The sequence below is a fragment of the Rissa tridactyla genome, chromosome 10, assembly GCF_028500815.1.
Source record: "Rissa tridactyla isolate bRisTri1 chromosome 10, bRisTri1.patW.cur.20221130, whole genome shotgun sequence".
Lineage (NCBI taxonomy): Eukaryota > Metazoa > Chordata > Aves > Charadriiformes > Laridae > Rissa > Rissa tridactyla.
The window spans coordinates 20,307,335-20,324,138 of record NC_071475.1 but is presented as its reverse complement, the minus strand read 5'-3'; the positions used below and the strand labels follow the sequence as shown (position 1 = coordinate 20,324,138).

Genomic DNA, 16,804 nt, shown 5'->3' with positions numbered 1-16,804 from the left:
AGCAATTTCAAAAGTAGTTTTAATTAAGATATTGTGTTACACAGTCTATAATTTTATTGAATATAAACATTAAGTTATTTTCCATTTAGAAACCATACTCATAAAACATGCTATCTGTACAATTATGGCACGTTATATATAAATTGTCATGACATGAAAATAAATACAGCCATTTAAATACAAAAATGCCAAATAAAATAGTTACATGTACAGAGTGATTTCATTATAAATTTATCTTTCTGAATCATTAATGTACCAGAGTGGTTTATCTTCTTAACATTTTCTAGACACCTGGAAAGTGTTAAAAGATCATGCACTGTCAAAATCAAGTCCATAAAAATCCATTTCATTTCACAGCTCTGTAAAAGTACAGTGATTTTAAAATGACGAGAGAACAGTAAGAGACTCCTAGAAAAAAGAATTAAATAGCTTTCTCATTAAATTAGGGTGGAAGTAGACCATTTGAAGATTTCAAAGACATACTACGCTTAAAGAAAAATAAAAAGGGGTGTCTGCATGAAGTAACGTTTTTCCACAATGTAAGAGTTGAGCAGAGATGGCATTAAACTGAACGAGAAAGGACCACTACGCTTCTGTAAAGAGAGACGGCTGAGATAACTGCTGCTCGCTGCAGCGCGCACTTTTGATTTCCTACTTCTAGGGGCAAATTCTAGTAGGTAACACGTTACGAAAGCATCACATTTCAAACATTCATCCCTGAAGAAACAAAACAGATTAGACAGATGTCTTCACTTCCATCAGATGTACCATTAGCTTATTTGTAACTCTCAGCATTTTCCGAGAGTCCCTGCCCTGCACCAGCTCTCACAACCAAACGACCGTTCCCAAGTCACGCAACTCTAAGCCACGTCCTTCTCAGGTAGGAAGCAAAACTGTCATTCCTGGAATTGAGGGGCCAAAAACATGAACTGTGGACTCTTGAGTAACATTGAGAGAGCTCCTTTTCAAGTCCATCCAAGCTACACAACTGCCTGCTCCGTTTGTAAGTTATGACAAAATATTACATAGGTGAAATAGGTGGAGAAATCAAGAACTACAGCAACAGTATGTTTATAATACCGTAATTTTGATCACTGAAATAGTCTCCTACTGTTCCGGTAGGTCAGGGAAAAACTGACAGACTAGTTTCTGTCAGAATCTACAGCTGAGCAATGCCAGAGATTAAGTTTTGATGAACAGCAACTCTATAGTAAAATATCTTGTTAGATATAAGGCAGACTGATTTCAAGTTTGGAATCCAGTAGACAGGCAAAATTCATTGTTACTTTATCCACTGACGTGTTACTGGTTTAGCTAGTTTTGTGTAACCTTTAGTTTATTTCTTTAGCTCCTTCTTGCATGAAAATGAAACTGTGTGATCAGCACATAAACTTCTATTTGCATACGAAATGTGTGTAAAGTTACAGCATAAGAAACTGAAAACTCCCCGGCTGTGGATAGTCCATCCTTCCTCCTCTTGCCTAACAGTTAGAGGATTTCTGGATTTACAAATAGCTGTGTCTCCCCCCAGGCTTTCTTTGGAAAGAAGGGGTTATCACCACTGTAACTGCCAGCTTATTGCACTGTCGTAGTATCACATTTTGGTGTGAGCAGCCCCCGAGCCTGTCCCAGGAAAGGGGAAAGGCGCACGCTGTCACCGGGCGCTGGAGTACCAGAGACTGTGCTCATGGTCACTGCCCACCCCAAAGCCCTGTTCTCTAGATTCCGTAATTGTTCCTCCAGTTGTGCCAATACATACAGGATCTTCTGGGTTTCCTTCTGAATTTCAGGTGAAGCGGACATTTTCAGGCATTACATTGAGATCCCAATATAAATCTACTTTTTCAAATGCTAACCTACATTATTTTGAAAAAACATTAGCAGTAAACGTACTCTGTATCCAGGTAACGGCAGTTCACTGTAGCCTGAATTCACAGCATCTCTCCCCGCACATTTCATGGTGTGTAATCCACAAGTATGCAGAAAAAGTGGCTGTAGATTGTAGATTAAAAATGTAAATTTTATCATAGTACCCTCAGCTGTGCATATATCCTCAGTCTCCAACCCAGGATCTTCCTTGAGGATGGCATTTACTGCAACATCTCACAAAACAAAGTAAACCCATCATTCAGTTGCTGAAGCAGCGATACCAGCTTAGCTCCAGAAAGTGACCCCCTGCAGCTCCAGAAAGTCGAGATACTGTCACCTTTTTTCTGCGTCACTTAAAAAGGACGAGCCTGAAAGCAGCTATGCAGTGTGTGGGATTATCAGTGAAATAATGCCAACATTTGACATAATCTGAAAGACCTGAAATAATCTGTAAAACTCAATTATTCTTATAGCTCAATTTAAATTAGGTAAATGTGGTTTCACCTTCAATAGCAGCATATAATGTACAGAAAATAAAAGACCGGTATGTCAGATGAGTTAAGCCCAGCTATCACATGTAATTCAAAGACGCTTACCTTTAACAGCTTTTCATTCGTTTCAGAAGCTTTGGGTGGACACAAGGTGATCACAAAACTTCTGGAAGCAGTCTGGTGTGCTTAATCTCATGCATTGGGACTTAAAATTGTTCTGCAGTAACACAGTAGTTCCATAGATCAGTAACACTTGAGCAGCCACCTCAGTTGTGTTTTCAGTGGACTTGACTTAACGCTAAAGTTTTACATGAGGTTCTGTCAGGGCATTCCCTCTTCCTAGTAGGTGTGAGTGACACAAAGCGCAAGCTCCAAGGCAATTCTCTTGTTATTAATTAGGCTTTCTATGTTAGTGCAATACTTCAGGAAAACCATTAATTCTGTGCTCTTTCAGTTCTAAGGAAGTAGACTTTTAGTATTAATTTGATCTGTCCTCTAGTTCCAAGGTATGGCACATTATCTGTTCTGTCATATTAAATACATTCATTAAAGTTATATAGCAAATGCGTGTTTTAGTGCTATTCCATGTCTTTGAAAAGGCATACCAATTAGAAATAATTTCTTAAAGCAAAAACATTCACAGCTGAAAAATACACTGAACACAATAGAAAAAAAATAAAATCACCATAATTGTATTCCATTAATCTTTCACTTTCTAATGTGCTCAAATAGAAATAACCTTAAGGAAACGGTTACACTTTATGGAGAACTAATGTGCAGTCTTCATTCTCCTTGAAGCGATTGGACATAACTGCGTTATCTTTGGCCTGTACATTCTTCAAATAATAGTTTACTATCTTGCCATCGAGTTTGTACTGATGAGGAATGCTTTCGTACAGTTTTAGATCGAGGTCCAGGACAGAAACAGAAAAGGTGAATCTTGATTTGGATGTTAGTACCACAGGTCTTTGCTCAGAGCTGGAAAACAAAAGCATATTGCACACCTGAGCCACTGAAGCTGATGTTTTTCATTTGTCTATCCCCAGTCAGTGCAAAAGTGACTCTAGTGTTTATCTTATACGAGATATCTTATCATGAGAGCCTAAGAAAAGAAACTTCAGCTAATGAAGCCTTTGGGAAACTACAGCTCCAGCTGAACCAGACTTAAACTGAACTGGCTGGCACCTCTTCCAGTCGTTTTCCTTTCATCTTCCGCACGGCTTAAGTCAAAACACTCTTAGTTACTGTGTCTTTGTGTACACATACAACGCAACAGCCTTATGAACTAGCAGATACAGAATCACTGCAACTCCTACTTCAGGTTCCAAGTAATACAAATTAAGCGTCAGAACTAGTGTCCAAGCATACTGAAGGATGGAGGACCTCCCACTCTGTCAATCATTGCACAGCTCGTCTCCATTTCATTCAAGAACTGCAGAGCAAACACAGAAAACCGTATTTTCTAAAAATAACAAAGCTCTGGTAGAGCAAACTCCCCTATGTAAGAGCAGACTATTACCGCTGACATAAGTCAAAACTGTGGTACTACTGTGGGAAAGCCTCCTGCTTTACAGTGAGATACTTCACCGCTTGATTTTTGCCTTGTTTTTATTGGTGTGCTTAATAAAGTCTTCTGTTCTCTAATCAGGCAGTTAAAGGCAACTCATCTTGAAGAATCTCTCATATGAGGACACCGAGGCAGAAAAACTACCTACTTAAAACCCTGTACATCTACTATGAACAGTCAATTCAAATTTCAAGAAGGAATAAATATAAAACCTTAACGCTTTTATCAACTTACAACTTTTCAGAAACAGACATTTAGGACAAATGTCTTCATTCAGAACTCTGTTATTGATATGCTCACAGCCAAATATTTGGACGCATCCCACCCCCCCCAGCCTACTTTTTTTAAAGTTATTTGAATTGCCTGAACGGTGCAAATGCATCTTCAATTTCTAAATGTGCAGGAGTCATTCACAAGCACGTATCTCTTACCATTCATCCTGCAGACAGGGCGAAAGGGCAATCATGATGGAGCAGTCCTTAGCAGTCATTGCTATTCTGTACTGCTGCACCTATACAACATAAAAATAACATGAATTTTCTATCCTGTTTGTATCTGCCTTTAGTAAAGTATACTGTTCCTTATAAAAGGCATTAGTATAGTCAGTGCGTTGGTACGTTGGTATGTTAAGAGGTGGAAATTATAACAGATAATAATTATAACACAGCAGGAGCAAGTGGTTTTACAGCATCCTGTACAAGACTCATGTTTATTTCCTACAGATACTTTTCTTGAAGGTCAAAACAGCACCAGTTCACGCAAAGCCTTCCTTAGTCTAGAAAGGAAATAACTAGCTTTATTTTTCTCTCAAGATCTGGTGCTAAATATGTTTGGTTTTAACTGCTTCTGCTATAAAGATACACCCTGGCACAATTAAGAACTTTAAGCGTACAGACCTCTGACAAGCCGGCGGTGATGCTAACACGCTACCCGTCTGTTTCCATTAGACAGCTGTTTATTAAAATTGACAGACTAAATAAACTTCAACAACACACACAGGAAAAGTACCTTTGTCAATGCAAATGCTACTGTCCCGTCATCTTCAGTTGAAAGATCTAGCAGCTTCTCATAAAATGCTTCATTGTAAGGTCCATCTATCTGTAACGTACTTCTAAATAAATTTTAAAAGAAGATTTACAGACAGCCAAGATAATTTTCACTGAGATCTTTCTTCAGCAGCCCACATAACTCAGATTAGAATAAATGAACAGTAACACTGATAAACACAGCAACAGGTTAATACTCAGAGATGTAACACCATGACCAGTCCCTACTACTCTCGTATCAGTTAAGATATGCTGTTTAGGGTTTGGCTTTTTGGTTTTGGTGGTTTTTTTGGTTTGCCTTTTTTTTTTTTTAAAGATGAATCACTCTTAATCCACTGCCACCTGTGCATCACTGCAAAAGCAGTATTTTTGCAAAAATGGAAAAGTCTCAGAATTTGTAATAGTTTGCGGGATCTCTCAAGAAGCCTTGCTGAAAATATTGGGGATATACTCTTATCTGATAAGGCCCTGCTCTGTTTCCAGCTTCATAATGTGTGCTAATGAGGGGATGCTTAATTGGCCTCCTTCCTGCCCATGTCCTGCCCTGAACTCCTGCTGAAAAGCTGAACCCATAAAAGCGGGGTTTGCAGCACACAAACACCTCGCAGACGAAATAATACATTTTCAAATTATTTAATGTATAAATATACAAGTAAGCCACGCTGCAGGTGATTTAAACAGAACTTAAGGCCAACCCCTCACCCATAAGATAACCCTTCAACTGCAACGGGAGGCCAGGGGAGGTGGAGGAACAAAAGCAGCAAGTGAAGCCAGAGTGCCCTCCTGTGAGCAACGGCAGAACTACCGGCAAATTACAGCCCGAGGATGTCAAGACGCACCCAAGTCAAGGCTTTTTAGAGCAATTATTATTACAACTAATAAGCTTTAGTTAAGAACAAATGTAGCAGCTTGCAACTGCCCGGTATTTCTTCACGAGGCAAGAAATACCACAAGATAAAAATCCTTGTGCCTCAAGTATGATTTGCTAACTTGTGACGTGGGTTACAATCACACAACAAGGGTGGGCAGGACAGCAGCAGGTACTGGGCCATTAGCCACTCACACCTGCTCTAAGATCTTGCAGGCACAGGCTGGATTCCTGCTGAATATCAGATTCAGGGTTTTAAAGGGCAGGTTGTAGGTAGGCCACTATAGACTTGAGAATGACTGTAAAAAGGCACAGATCCAGGTTGGGTGGAGAATGGCTTGAGAGCAGCCCTGAGGAGAAGGACTTGGGGGAGCTGGTGGACGAGAAGCTCAACATGAGCCGGCAACGCGCGCTTGCAGCCCAAGAAGCCAACTGCATCCTGGGCTGCATGAAAAGCAGCGTGGCCAGCAGGTGGAGGGAGGTGATGCAGCCCCTCTACTCCGCTCTGGTGAGACCCCCCCTGGAGCACTGCGTGCCCCTCTGGAGTCCTCAGCACAAGAAGGACACGGACCTGTTGGAACGGGTCCAGTGGAGGGCCACAAAGATGATCAGAGGGCTGGAGCACCTCTGCTATGAGGACAGACTGAGAGAGTTGGGGGTGTTCAGCCTGGAGAAGAGAAGGCTCCGTGGAGACCTTATGGCAGCCTTCCAGTACCTGAAGGGGGCCTACAGGAAAGCTGGGGAGGGACTCTGGATCAGGGGGTGTAATGACAGGACGAGGGGTAAGGGTTTCAAACTGAAAGAGGGTAGATTCAGGTTGGATATTAGGAAGAATTCCTCTCCTGTGAGGGTGGTGAGGCGGTGGAACAGGTTGCCCAGGGAGGTTGTGGATGCCCCATCCCTGGAGGTGTTCAAGGCCGGGCTGGATGGGACTCTGAGCAACTTGGTCTAGTGGGAGGTGTCCCTGCCCAGGGCGGGGGGCTTGGAACTAGATGGTCTTTAAGGTCCCTTCCAACCCAAACCATTCTGTGATTCTATGATTACTGCAGACGTAGTCCTAGCTCTGCAGGTACTGAAGTCAGGAGAAACCAACCATCCACTTCACTGCATCCTTCCTCAAATATATAACCTCCACTACTAAGGAACGCGGCATTTGCTCTCTTACCTTGTTGTGAACCTCCCATACTCATTACTTAAAAATTCATGTTTAAGTGACTGACATCAAAACTTTTAACAATAAAACTCATCTTTCATGTTACCTGGCATTTCAAGTTAGAAATTCAGAACATGCAATACCAGGAAGGAAGGTCATATACAACAGAACAAGAGAGAACAAATGGGTGTGGCTGCACAGAGCCAATCTGCATATCTACTTAATCACAACCAAAAAGAAAAGCCATCAAGTCTTACCTCTCTTCAGGAAATTCCTCTAAGTACTGCTCAACTCTACTGTACAAAGGATAGAGTCCTTCAATATCCAGCATGTCAAGCATCTGAGCCTGAAGGGTTTTATAAAGGATACAACCCCTCGGTAAGCCAGAGCTTTCCAATTTATGTTTACCTAGAAGAAAATGTATTTTCAAATAAGACAGACATGAGTGTCTCTTTGCTTCATTTTGCTATTACATGTGCTTGTTCACAAAACAAATCCAAATACTCTTTAGACCAATCACAGGGGGAAAAAAAAACCCCAAACGAAAACACTTCGGTTTCCAAACATGGATGTGCCAGGTGCGTGCACTTACTGGCACATTTAAACAGCGTGTATCTGACTGCACCTGGTACACAACTCTACCCAAAACAACCCCAAACCCAAACCCCACACACTTCCCTTGCAATCTACTTGTTTGAGTCTACAAGAGAAATTTTTCACATGAGTTTGGAGCCACCACAAATTCACTTTCAACAGTATGAACTGTTGTCAGAAAGTAACTTAGTATTTCGGATATCGTGTCTTTTTAATATAGTATAAACAGACTTGTATTTGCTCTCATGTCTCTAAGACAGCTCTTTCTCCAGTCAATACAACGAAACCAACCAGCAATTAAAAAGATCTTCCTCAAACGGAGAGTAACGAACGTGCTGTTGGTATAATTAGGACAACTAGCAGCATCTTGAATAATTTGAGCTTTACAAAACTTATGCACTGAGGAATTAACTGTAAATCATTACAGTTTTCCAACTCTCACTTCCCATTTCTTCTCCCTCCAGTATTCATACCTGTCTCTTTACCAGGAGTGGAGCAGCAGAAAAGAAAATTAGCTACACCCTGGCAGGCGAGGGCTGGCAGGGAAGCAGGGACCATGTAACAAACCAACCAAAGCAGACAGACTTCATCACATAAAATATAGAGATTCCCAATTCCTTTGAAATATCCATGATGGTTATCAGCTCAAACTGGTATTTTTTTTTCTATTTTTCCTCCACTACCTTCTAAATTTATTTTTATCCCTGTCCATTAGGGACAAAAGTGCTAAAAGTGCTCACTACAAGGTCAAATATAAAACAATTATCTAACAGTTACGCAGCCCAGAACTCATTTTTAAAATGTCACTAAGACTCCACTGTTTCCGTTCTCACATCAGTACTAAAGAGCAAACGAGAGGCAAAGACCTGAATCGTTACGTGATAACAGTTAATTACTGACAGTGTTCAAAAAAATTCTCTCTTACCATTTCTTACTAGCTCCTTATTAAAAGCACTTGCTTCACAGTAGCTTCTTCCTTGTGAAATGGGAACTGTCTTCATGTCACCTGCCCTGCAGGCATCAGTACTACTTAGTAGCGCCATAGTTATAACATGGATTAGTTCTTTAACAATTGTCCTTGTACAGTGTGGTCCACTGACCAACCCATTGGAAGGAAAAAAGAAAGGTTTTAAGTGACGAGCAAGTTCGTTCCAGTCACAGGCAAAGTCCTGGTCATCCTTACAGCCATAAATTAGTTCTCCGTTCTGCAAATGAAACAAAAGATTAGGCACTTCACAAAATCCATTTACTCACATCTAGTTAACCAAAGCATCAGATTTAAAGACACAGCACAGAAAAGCGCATGAGTGTAACAGTCTGCATACAAATACACACATTCCCAATCTCTTACAAATTTGCCCTCGAATTTAATCAGATACCACAGGTGACAACCTTTGAGTTAGGACCAAAAAGCCCATTAAATCAAGTGCTACTTTCCCAGCTTAATCAACTGTAAGTAATCAAAATAGCAGAAGTGAAGTGATACTTAGCGCATTTTCCTATCGTTTTTTTCTGAACAGTATCAGTAGTGAAAAAGTACCATGTGAAACAACCTTCTTTTAAAAGCCAAATTGGAAAACAGAAGGCTATGAAAAGGGACCGAAAAGGTGTGACAGGTACCTGTACTAATAGAAAAAAACAGAGGACAGTTCATACAAGTTTAAGTAATTTAAATAGTTCCTTTAATATTAGAAATAGGTTGTAAAGAATTTTATTTCCTAGAATTAATCTGATAACCTGCATCAGACATCAGTTACTGCTTTTTTTTCCTACATTACTTCCATAGAAAAGGTAACTTTTTACTTCCTGTAGAGGCATGCTGTGCATCTGGCTTGCATGAATGCAGCAACGTGCAAAGTTCTCTATCTTCCTCCTCCTGAAGAAGCACATAAAGTTTTAAAACTTTGGGGTCAATCTTTAAGAGTCCTTTTCAATTAGTTGGTTCCTTGGCAATTCTTTCAGACTAAGTAGTTCTGGGAAATTATTACTTACCTGTCCTAACTTGAAATCTAACTAAGAATTTTCCCATTTGCCTCTTTTGGTGGGGTCCAAGAGTGATGGTGCTGATTAGGTAGGTTTGAAGTACAATCAGATGCTGAAGTCAAACTATTTAAAAACCAAGGCAAAAAAAGCAAGCAAAGACTTGATTGTTTACCTTAAATATTTTCAAGTTGTTCTGCGCCTCCTGTAGTAAGCTCTTCAAAGCAAAGTGCATTCTCTGTTTATTTCTAGGGACAAAAAATAAATCCAAGAATGTTTTATCACAGCCTTTAGATATTTACACCCATTTATGGTGGGCTCTATGGAATCAGAACTGGGCACCTGAAGTGAACACACCTATTAAAAGCACATTACTCATGCTGAAGTCACTGCAAAGTGACCATTCGCAATTAGACCTTCATATCAGAGTAAACTAAACAGCTCTTAGATTTAATGTTAGGCAGCAAAAGGCACTGGTACTTTAATAAGCAACTGGGATTCCTGAAATAGGTGTAAAGAGGTATATAGCACCAAAAAGTAAAAGTCAGGCAAGCAGGCACTGATCATCCTGAACTACAGTGAAAGTCAAAGGAATCTGAGAAAGAAATCTGTAACAGATTTTCTGGGAAAAACACAGAATCAAGTCACACACTTCCTTACCCTGAGAAGAGATCCAATGGGCAATATTTACTTGGTCGCTTCCATTTTCCGTTCGCTACCTGTTGAAAACCCACACCACTGCTGTTAATCGCTTTCTGGAATAACCACTCTCAGTTACTTTAACAGTCAGGTGTGTGGCACTAACATCCTGTCTTCAGAAGTCCTATGACATTTAAAACCCTTTGAATGTACAGTTCATGACTACTCGGGGTCTTCCTCATCGTATTTAGCTCAAGTCACTCGAATGGCATTCACAAACGGAAAGCATGGAGGAAGGTCACCTTAATTCTAGTAAGGCACAGTTATATGTTTTCGGACACAAAATGGATATTAGTCAAATTAATTCTGTGTCTGTTACATGCTGTTATAAGTTACGGAATGCCACCATGCACTTGGTGAGCTGTACTTGAAAGGAAGTTTGACGCTAGAGTTTACACAATCAACAGTGTTAATAGTCCTGAAAGACTAATCTTGTATTTCTTTGCTTCCAGCTTCCCACAGAACTTGTTCCATCTCTCACTAAACAGATTCACACCCAGCAACTCAGATGTGTATCCGCCTACTATCTTTAGTCATATCAGAGATTTCAGCAACAACATGTGAGTTTCAACAGGAAAGCAAGACTGGAATAGCAAATAAAGCATGGTGCAGTCACAGGAAAGCAGGATGACTACCGAAAAAAGAAATTACCTTTAGATGCTGATGCATACAGTAACGACACACCTTGTGCTTTATCTCCTGTGAAACATGGCTGGAAAAAGGAATGAAGCCACACTTTGGCTAAAACAAACAAACAAAAGATTATAAATGTATTTCTGTATAGAAATACAAGAGCACACAATACGCAAATCTTTCTAGTTAAAGGAAAATACAAAATAAATTTAAAAAAAAAGTCAGCATCCCACACTTCAAAGCTTAACATGTGTCGCTATATATCATTCCCAATTATTTTAGAGTCCTCAGTTAAGAAATAAGGACAACAAAAAGTAGCTGTGGCCTACGGGAATTTCCCAAGTTTTGAAAGATCGGGAATTGCAAGAGGGAAGGGGCTGTTTCATCCTACAGGTCACAGTGAAAACGGCGAGCTTTGCCTTATCCCACTGCTGCATTCCTTTGAAACTGCTATGGTCAATATGTGCTTAAAAAATGCAAACAAAACCGCTCAGCAGGATCTTCTCCTATTTGATACCTTAATCTCTATGCAGAGGATTGGCCGGTGTTCCACAAAACGATAGGTTTGCAGCCTGGTAAGATTAGGAAGGCACATTGCATAACCGCTAAGAGTGTCCATATCTTTATCACAGCGAGACTCTGGAGAAAACAGGAAAAAACCACCACAAACAAGAACATTAGGTGTGTGTTTATTTTACTCTGTAGTTATCTTGTTCACCAGGTGGGGGAGTGGGAACAAACTCAGACAGGACACAGCAGGCTTTAGCCAATTATACACCCGCATAAATAGCACACACACACACCCCCATTATCGACACTTGTTTTCAGTTTCCTCAAAACTGTCATAGGCACATAAAGTGCCTCAAGAGCTGCTTTAATGGCTGGTTTCCAGCTCATCCCAAGAAAGATGTCAGGAAGAGGCCTGAAACAGCAAAGGGGTGCGTTCAGTTGGCTGAAAACAGGTAAGAGACTACTGTATTCTAAGAGGTGATCTCATGTTTGCTTACTGAAACTGCATGAACTGCCATCCCTCAGTCTAGTCAAGAGGAATCTGGCAGGAACATCATAAACTGTTCAGAAGATAGCGCACATCTAAACAGAACCTGCAAGTGGCTTCGCTGAACTTCTTAGTCTGTACGTAGTGCTATCTCAAGGTTTAAAACATTTGCCCAAGATTTGAGGTCAGTATGTGTGGTATTAAAAACAAAACTGGTAAGAAGCAATCACCTGAAGAAGCACTTCTCAATGAGAACTAGTCTCTTCCCAGCTGTTCCACTGTTCACATCAAAATAATAAATAGGTGAAAAGGAACATAGAAGGAACAAAAGTTACCTTCCCCCTCCTCACAAGCTCACAACTAAAGAGACATACAGAATACACGTGTTCAGTTAGTTATAGCTTCCATTGCTAAGAAAAATGTCCATTCTGAAAAATATATTGCAATAGGAAAAAAAAAAATCACCTCAGAAACAGCAAGAAATATACTTGTACGGCTCCTCACAACTGTATTTCTTCTCTAAAGACATCCCCACAAACTGGACACACTAAATTTAACTTTAAGAAATAAAACTAAATTCCATCATTCACGTCTACCGGAGTATCATTGATTTTGTAGCTTTTATTAGACACTACTCACTTTCCTTGCTAGTTCCAAGGTGCCAAAACTGTTTCTCAAAAAGGTGAGGACAAGTCAGCAATAGTCCTATGCCCACTATATGTAAATTAATTTCTTCCTGGAGCAAAGACATCAAAGTACTGGCTACAGTTAGCAAAGAATTTAATAGCACATTTTTCTTCAAGGAATCCTGCTAAAGCCATTCTCAAGAACATTTGAGAACGTAAGATGAACACACCATGAGGGACATCTCTTTCTCTTTGCCCATTTTAGAGCTGACGCTTTACTGTACTTTTAGCCATACGTGAAGAGCGATGCACCCCAGTGTTGCTAAGAATGATGACACCAAATTCTGTAGCGCTTCACTTTCCACCGAATGCGTCAGAGATTGCCAAACTTCGAGTCTTGCAGCATGTTCCAAAAGGTTTCATAAGGTCCCGGACCTAGAAAAGCGTACTTGCCCTTTCCCGCTGGATAGGGAGCCCAGAGCACCATGACAGAGTAAGGACAAGTCAAGCACAGCCCCACGTGCCAGAGATGCTCGTTACACTTTGAAGGCAGCACAGCCTGCAGCACTGCAGCCCCTTGCAATGAGACACGCCAGCTATCGGGAAGAGAGACATGAAAGGCTGGAACACGAAGCTGCACGCTGCTTGAGTGCTATGACTCATAGGATGCGAGATGCTTAGCCCCAGGTGAAATACTAACATTGAAAACAAGACAGTTTAGAGGGGAGTTTCTGAAACTATCTTCCTTCCAATGCTCTGCTGCACAGTCCCACAGAAGAAACTGGTGGAATCGAAACAATTCTTCCACCTCACTCACTGACCTTTGTGAAGGTCTTCACAGCAAGGTAAAAGCTCGCTCAAGAATGAACTAACACTGGCTTAACAGGGGATCCCTTTCCCCAGTTTGATCGCACTAGAATCAGATGCAACTTTTAACTCTAGAACACACCCATTTTTTCCATGACAAATTTTCAACCTCTCATTGTCTAAATATTGAAAATATTGAAAAACGTTTTCCTCATATTCTGAGGTATGATGCTTTTTGACTATATAATAAGCAAAATGCTTTACAGCTTGAGGAAAGGCCCCTTTTTAATGCTATCCCTGGCACTTACCTGGCCTCTCTGGTTGAATTTTTAAACAGAGCTGTCTTACGAAGTCTAAAGGCAGTTGAATAATTTCCTATTAAAAAAAAAAATAAATTATTTCAACACAAAAATTAATATCCAGTTTGTTGGTCTTAAAATGGAATACCAAAGTTCAGTGGATGTTAACAACAGTGTACTAAACAATACAGTCAGCAGCTTCTCCCTCTGATTTACCATCTATATGAAGACCTGTACCTGCAATCACATGTAATAGTTACTCCACTATGAAAACCAAAAACTAATTTAAATAAATGCATGAGAAAGAGCATTTTCAGTCAAAGTTTGATGTACACGAAGAAACCTGCACCATTTTGTCTTTTTCACAAATTAAAAAGTCCCATTTCATCCTGTCCCGTGTCTCACATCCCACCCTTCCAAGGCAGAATTGTGTAACTCAGGTTCCAGGAGAAGATGTGACTTTTCCACTTGGGTATCTGATGTTCAGTTAACTAGATCTGGCCACCCTGCAGAACAGCGTGAGTGGCAAGGAAAAAGGTTACCTCTGACTGCACAGAAACCTAGACAATTCACACGAACCAGGTTTCTCCCCTTGCTTTGCAGATAGTCTAAAAATCTCTCACACACACCTCCCATCTCTAGGCAGGGCAAAGGAATGACCACTCTTCTCATGAGCAGCTTGAAATAGCTCAAACCGCAGAGTACAATCCAATCGCCTCATCAGCACAGAGCAGGATTTTGTTCCGATCCAAATGCTTTTTGTGCGTGTATCTTGCTCGGGAATATCTGCAAACCCTATTCTTTCCATTTACTGGCATTCAGTGTTCCCCAAAACACATTGGTGTTTCCAGTGCATAAGCCATTTATTTCAAGAATAAAACATTTACCCCATGGTGAACATAGTTCTCCCCAAAGAACTGCTTCATGACATGTTTTCCAAAGTCTACGATGTTTTGCAGATGGTGTAGTATTTCCTCAGAAGTCTGGAAGACAGAAACGTGGTAGTTTAACTAGGAAATAAACAACACTCGAGAATACATACACATACTAGTCAATCATTTAGCAAAGTAGCTTAATTGTTCTACAGAGTTTCATAGGTCAGCGCATCTTGAAATTAAACAGACACATGAAACGTGCTACATTTGTTACTCTACTGCTGTCTGAGGCTGGGATAACCAGGCAAATGGTAAGAAGAGATGATGATTCTTAGATTTCAAGGGGAAAAGGACAGAGAAAATGAAAAAGGTGGAAGAGGGGGAGATTACTCAGGATCTACTCTGTCTTTAACCATTATTCTTAAAACAGCTCTAGTCAATGCCTTCTTACCGACAGGTGAAGCACAGGAGAGGCTTTCAGTGATATAAAATACTTCACCTGGAAATTTGGAAGAGAACGGCTGCCAAGACTGAGCCACATGACAAACCTCTGCATGAACAGGTACAGAATTTGCCAAATCCTGCCCCAGACAATGAAAAATCTGGCTATGTCATCTTCCATTAACTTTATGCTATGTGTCTATAAGGAAACACAATGTTCTTCTACAAGACATAAATGCCAAACTAGACAGAAGCAAAGCTAAAGGAGTACTGGAAGCAGGACAGCAACTTCAGTGCAGTATGACTTTGTCAGACTTCTGCTCATTAAAGAGGTAGCGGAGCAGCTTGACAACAACATTATCCCATGCCCAGCACTCCAGCACACTCGGGTTCTCTGCACAGTTTTTTATTGTTACAATAGACAATCTCCAAGCTCCTGTGTCCTGGTGCAACACAAAGCTTTTCTGGAAAGCTTTGCCTATGACTGTACACTACTTTGCCTACCACTATACACTATAAGGCACTGAACCACATAGATTTACTCTTGGGATTGAGTAATAGTGGAGGAAGAGAAAGAGCAACACTCATGTTCAAGTTAGAAAATCAGACAGGAAAAACAACACAAGCAGGAGGAAAAAAAAAAAACCAAAAACAAAAACAACAAACAGAGCAGAGAGAATAAAAGGCTAGGAGGACAACATTCATAATGACAAAGCCTAGAGAAAGGAGGAAAGACCACACCCAACACAAATGAAAAATGTTTATAGGTAGGAGGAGACTGTCACTAACCAAGCAATCTTACTAACTTTGTTTTATAACACCTTCATAATAGGTAATATTTTTTTCCCCACCAGAACAGTTGGCTACCTAATAAACTTACACAAGTTGTGTTGGACTAAGAAAGATCAGTTTGTTACTGTAATGCATAGCTGCTAACATTCCATACCAAGTTTAATATTCTTCCTCTAGCAGGATTCATTTTCCAGACTGAAGCAGCAATACACAACAGTGCAATATGCAATAAGGCTTTACAGAAAGGGAAGTCACTACAGTAACAGACATTACTACACACTTCTTTCAGTAACACACAGTGCTACATACTGTTACTTCAGTATGCAAAGCACTAACCAAAAAACCCAATCCTTCAGAGCAAGTAGGAAAAGTACAGTTTTTCCAAAGCACTTGCATAGCATTTCCATCACTCTACAAAGGCCAGGACAGCACTTATTCTGTGGAGTTGTTTCTCGGAACGGCTCTCCCTGAATCCTTTTAAGAGAGCCAAAATAAGCTTGGAATCTCTTCACAACAGGCAATCTTCCACTGCTTGAGTCTTAGAACAAAACACATGCTATGATGCCTGAATAACTTTCTCAATTGCAGTCATTTGGTCTGGAGAAGTGTATTTAAGAAAAAATAATTAATAGGCAACAAGATGTGTGAGCAGGCCACCCACATGGGTATGGCAAAAGGATATTTTACAGCAGCAGTGCTCAGTCCGTGCTTCCTAGGAAGGCCAGTGCCCCCATCGTCAGTGCTGAACACTCCGAGGTCCATGGGAGGTGACTGCCGGCTGCCTGAGCTCCTTCACACTGCTCGACCAGAGGAGAGCTCGGCTGGGGAAAGCCCCGCTCCCCACCCCTCTACTCTCACCCTGAGCAGACCGCAAACGCACTGTGTCCATCTTCCCTTAAGTGTCATTTGTTCCAGGCTGGGGAAGAAGTTGCTTTGCAGAGGGGAACACCCCCCAGCAATTTAAAACTGTTATAGTAAGTAACTTCCTCACCTGGTGAAGCGGGGAACAGCAATTCTGAGCACATACTATGACAGAAACTTTAATTTCTGCCCAGATTTCTGCCCTT

At 40.7% G+C, this 16,804-nt stretch overlaps 2 protein-coding genes across 11 annotated transcripts in view; one reads left to right on the top strand and one right to left on the bottom strand.

Moving 5' to 3' along the window:
• CENPP (centromere protein P) overlaps positions 1–10,922 on the top strand; it is a 152,935-nt gene extending 142,013 nt beyond the window's left edge. For 2 of the 4 annotated variants that reach the window (XM_054215854.1, XM_054215857.1), the window contains exon 10: positions 4,009–4,940. The gene's annotated coding sequence lies outside the window, so the exon portion shown is untranslated. Of the gene's footprint in view, positions 1–3,989; positions 4,941–10,719 lie in introns of those variants that run through there. The other 2 variants (XM_054215855.1, XM_054215856.1) reach the window with 2 other exon arrangements.
• Positions 2–16,804, bottom strand: part of IPPK (inositol-pentakisphosphate 2-kinase) — a 33,964-nt gene continuing 17,161 nt past the window's right edge. For 6 of the 7 annotated variants that reach the window (XM_054215845.1, XM_054215848.1, XM_054215846.1 and 3 more), the window contains 11 exons: positions 14,517–14,612; positions 13,639–13,705; positions 11,418–11,539; positions 10,919–11,008; positions 10,229–10,287; positions 9,744–9,816; positions 8,514–8,793; positions 7,252–7,402; positions 4,936–5,038; positions 4,359–4,438; positions 2–3,338 (listed from right to left, as the gene is read on the bottom strand). In XM_054215845.1, coding sequence (XP_054071820.1) covers positions 3,113–3,338; positions 4,359–4,438; positions 4,936–5,038; positions 7,252–7,402; positions 8,514–8,793; positions 9,744–9,816; positions 10,229–10,287; positions 10,919–11,008; positions 11,418–11,539; positions 13,639–13,705; positions 14,517–14,612 — 1,347 coding nt within the window. In that variant the 3' untranslated portion in view covers positions 2–3,112. The remainder of the gene's footprint in view (positions 3,339–4,358; positions 4,439–4,935; positions 5,039–7,251; positions 7,403–8,513; positions 8,794–9,743; positions 9,817–10,228; positions 10,288–10,918; positions 11,009–11,417; positions 11,540–13,638; positions 13,706–14,516; positions 14,613–16,804) is intronic. The other variant, XR_008468643.1, reaches the window with a different exon arrangement.